General features: G+C 41.5%; 1 protein-coding gene across 1 annotated transcript in view; it reads left to right on the top strand.

Moving 5' to 3' along the window:
- LOC106523697 (gastrula zinc finger protein XlCGF57.1) overlaps window positions 1-1,925 on the top strand; it is a gene marked incomplete at its 5' end in the record, with an annotated part of 15,366 nt that overhangs the window by 10,073 nt on the left and 3,368 nt on the right. The window contains 1 exon segment of the mRNA XM_014017223.1: window positions 1,154-1,545. Coding sequence (XP_013872677.1) covers window positions 1,154-1,545 — 392 coding nt within the window.

Below are 1,925 nucleotides of genomic sequence, written 5' to 3'. Positions count from 1 at the left end.
GGGTTACACTGACTGAGTGGGCACCTTCTCCAAAGATCCTACCTAAAAGCCTGGTCTCGTCTGAGGAGCTTAGAGAAGAATGTGCAGGAAATCCGAGATCGCACAATAAATCCAGTGATGAATGTAGAAGTCTGTGAAAAACAAGTCATCCTGTGGAAGACGGACACAGTTGAAACTGCATCACTGTTGACTTTTTGAAACTTCTGATTTCAGAATAAAATCCACTTGTATCATGTGTGTATGAATATGTTGTGAGCTGCATGTTTCCATCTACTTCCTAATCATATTGATGCATTTTGACAGCATTTGTGTATAAATATACCTATATAATTATTAATATAGCAAACATTTGGACAAAATTGATCTTTAGGGATTTATTTTTTAAAAACGGAAGTTGTGCTCGTTCTTCTTCCGGTTGGTGCGTTGTGATTTTTGTGAATTGACTCCGGAGCAGCTCCAGCGTCGGGCAAAAGATGAATCTAATTTTGGCGGATCACCGTCCACTCGCTGCCCTGCACCATCATGAGGAGCCAGTGTAAATACTCTCATTGATAATAACGGCTGAATATTTACTGCAGAGGTTGGACCGGAGCAGAACAGCATGGTGTAAATTGAGGATTAAGTTCTATCTCCTTCTGGGCCCGACAAGGTCCAGACTCACACGGGCCCCATATGAGCCCGGGCCAGGGGTGTGCTGCCCTCCAAGCCCCCCTGAAACTCAGCCCCTTTTCGGACCAACAACATGTTGGAACAACAAATATATTGTATTGTTTGTCTTAAATAACTTAAGGTACAACTTAAACGATCAAACAATTGCTGATTCGTTCTACTAATGTTCAAGCACATAAATATTAAAATAACCATGAAATAAACATTTGAAACTAATAAATGTTCAAAACATGTGTCTTAACAGGTCTAACACTGGAAACATGTTAGACAAACCCAAACTGTGTTTTGAGTTTTTGTTCTAAAACCAGAGCTTACATTGTTGGAAAAGAAAAGAGCTGGTACTAAGTGAGCTCTGGCTRCAGTTTAGCTCTGAAACCTGTTTGGTTAAAACAAACCAACATTGTGACCTGAGCAGTCCAACAAGAGCTGTATGTGTGAATGTAAAGCTACAGATCTCCTTTAATGTCCTGTTCATGTGTTTCAGTGGTTCCTGAAGGGGGTCGGGTATTGATTAAAGAAGATCCTGAAGAACAGAAGCCTGATGTGGACCAGCAGGACCAAGAACACCTCCATATAAAAGAGGAAGAGGAGGAACTGTGGAGCAGTCTGGGAGCAGAGCAGCTCAATGTGAAGGAGGAGACTGATGCCACCAACTTTAAGATCACTGCAGTTCCTTTGAAGCCTGAGGATGATGAAGATAAACCTCTGTTCTTACAGCTTCATCAACATCAAGATGAAGTCAGAGATCTTCCAACCAGAAGCTCAGCTCAGGGTTCTGACTCCTCAGAAACTGAAGTCAGTGAGGAGGATGAAGAGGATAATGATGTGAACAATCCTGACTCTCAGTTGAAACATTTTGTAGACTCTGGGTCAAAACCTGATAAAGACTGTGAGTCTTCCAGCAGGGTTCCTGAATCAGGTGTTAAAAACAACAACAACGAACAGAAGCAGTTGTGTTGTGAGCTGTGTGGGAGAAGGTCTACCACAAAGAGCAGTTTAAAGAAACACATGAGAATCCACACAGGACAGAAAACTTTTTGTTGTGAGCTGTGTAGTCAAAGGTTTTTCACAAAGAGCAATTTAAACTCACACATGAGAATCCACACAGGAGAGAAACCATTTTGTTGTGAGCTGTGTGATCYAAGGTTTACCYMAAAGAGRKYTTTAAACAKACACATGAGAATCCACACAGGAGAGAAACCATTTTGTTGTGAGCTGTGTGATCAAAGGTTTACCCAAAAGAGCAAAGGTTTACC

This window comes from Austrofundulus limnaeus, unplaced genomic scaffold, assembly GCF_001266775.1.
Source record: "Austrofundulus limnaeus strain Quisiro unplaced genomic scaffold, Austrofundulus_limnaeus-1.0 Scaffold163, whole genome shotgun sequence".
Lineage (NCBI taxonomy): Eukaryota > Metazoa > Chordata > Actinopteri > Cyprinodontiformes > Rivulidae > Austrofundulus > Austrofundulus limnaeus.
Note: the sequence above shows the minus strand (reverse complement) of the source record. Positions and strands in the feature narration are given on the sequence as shown.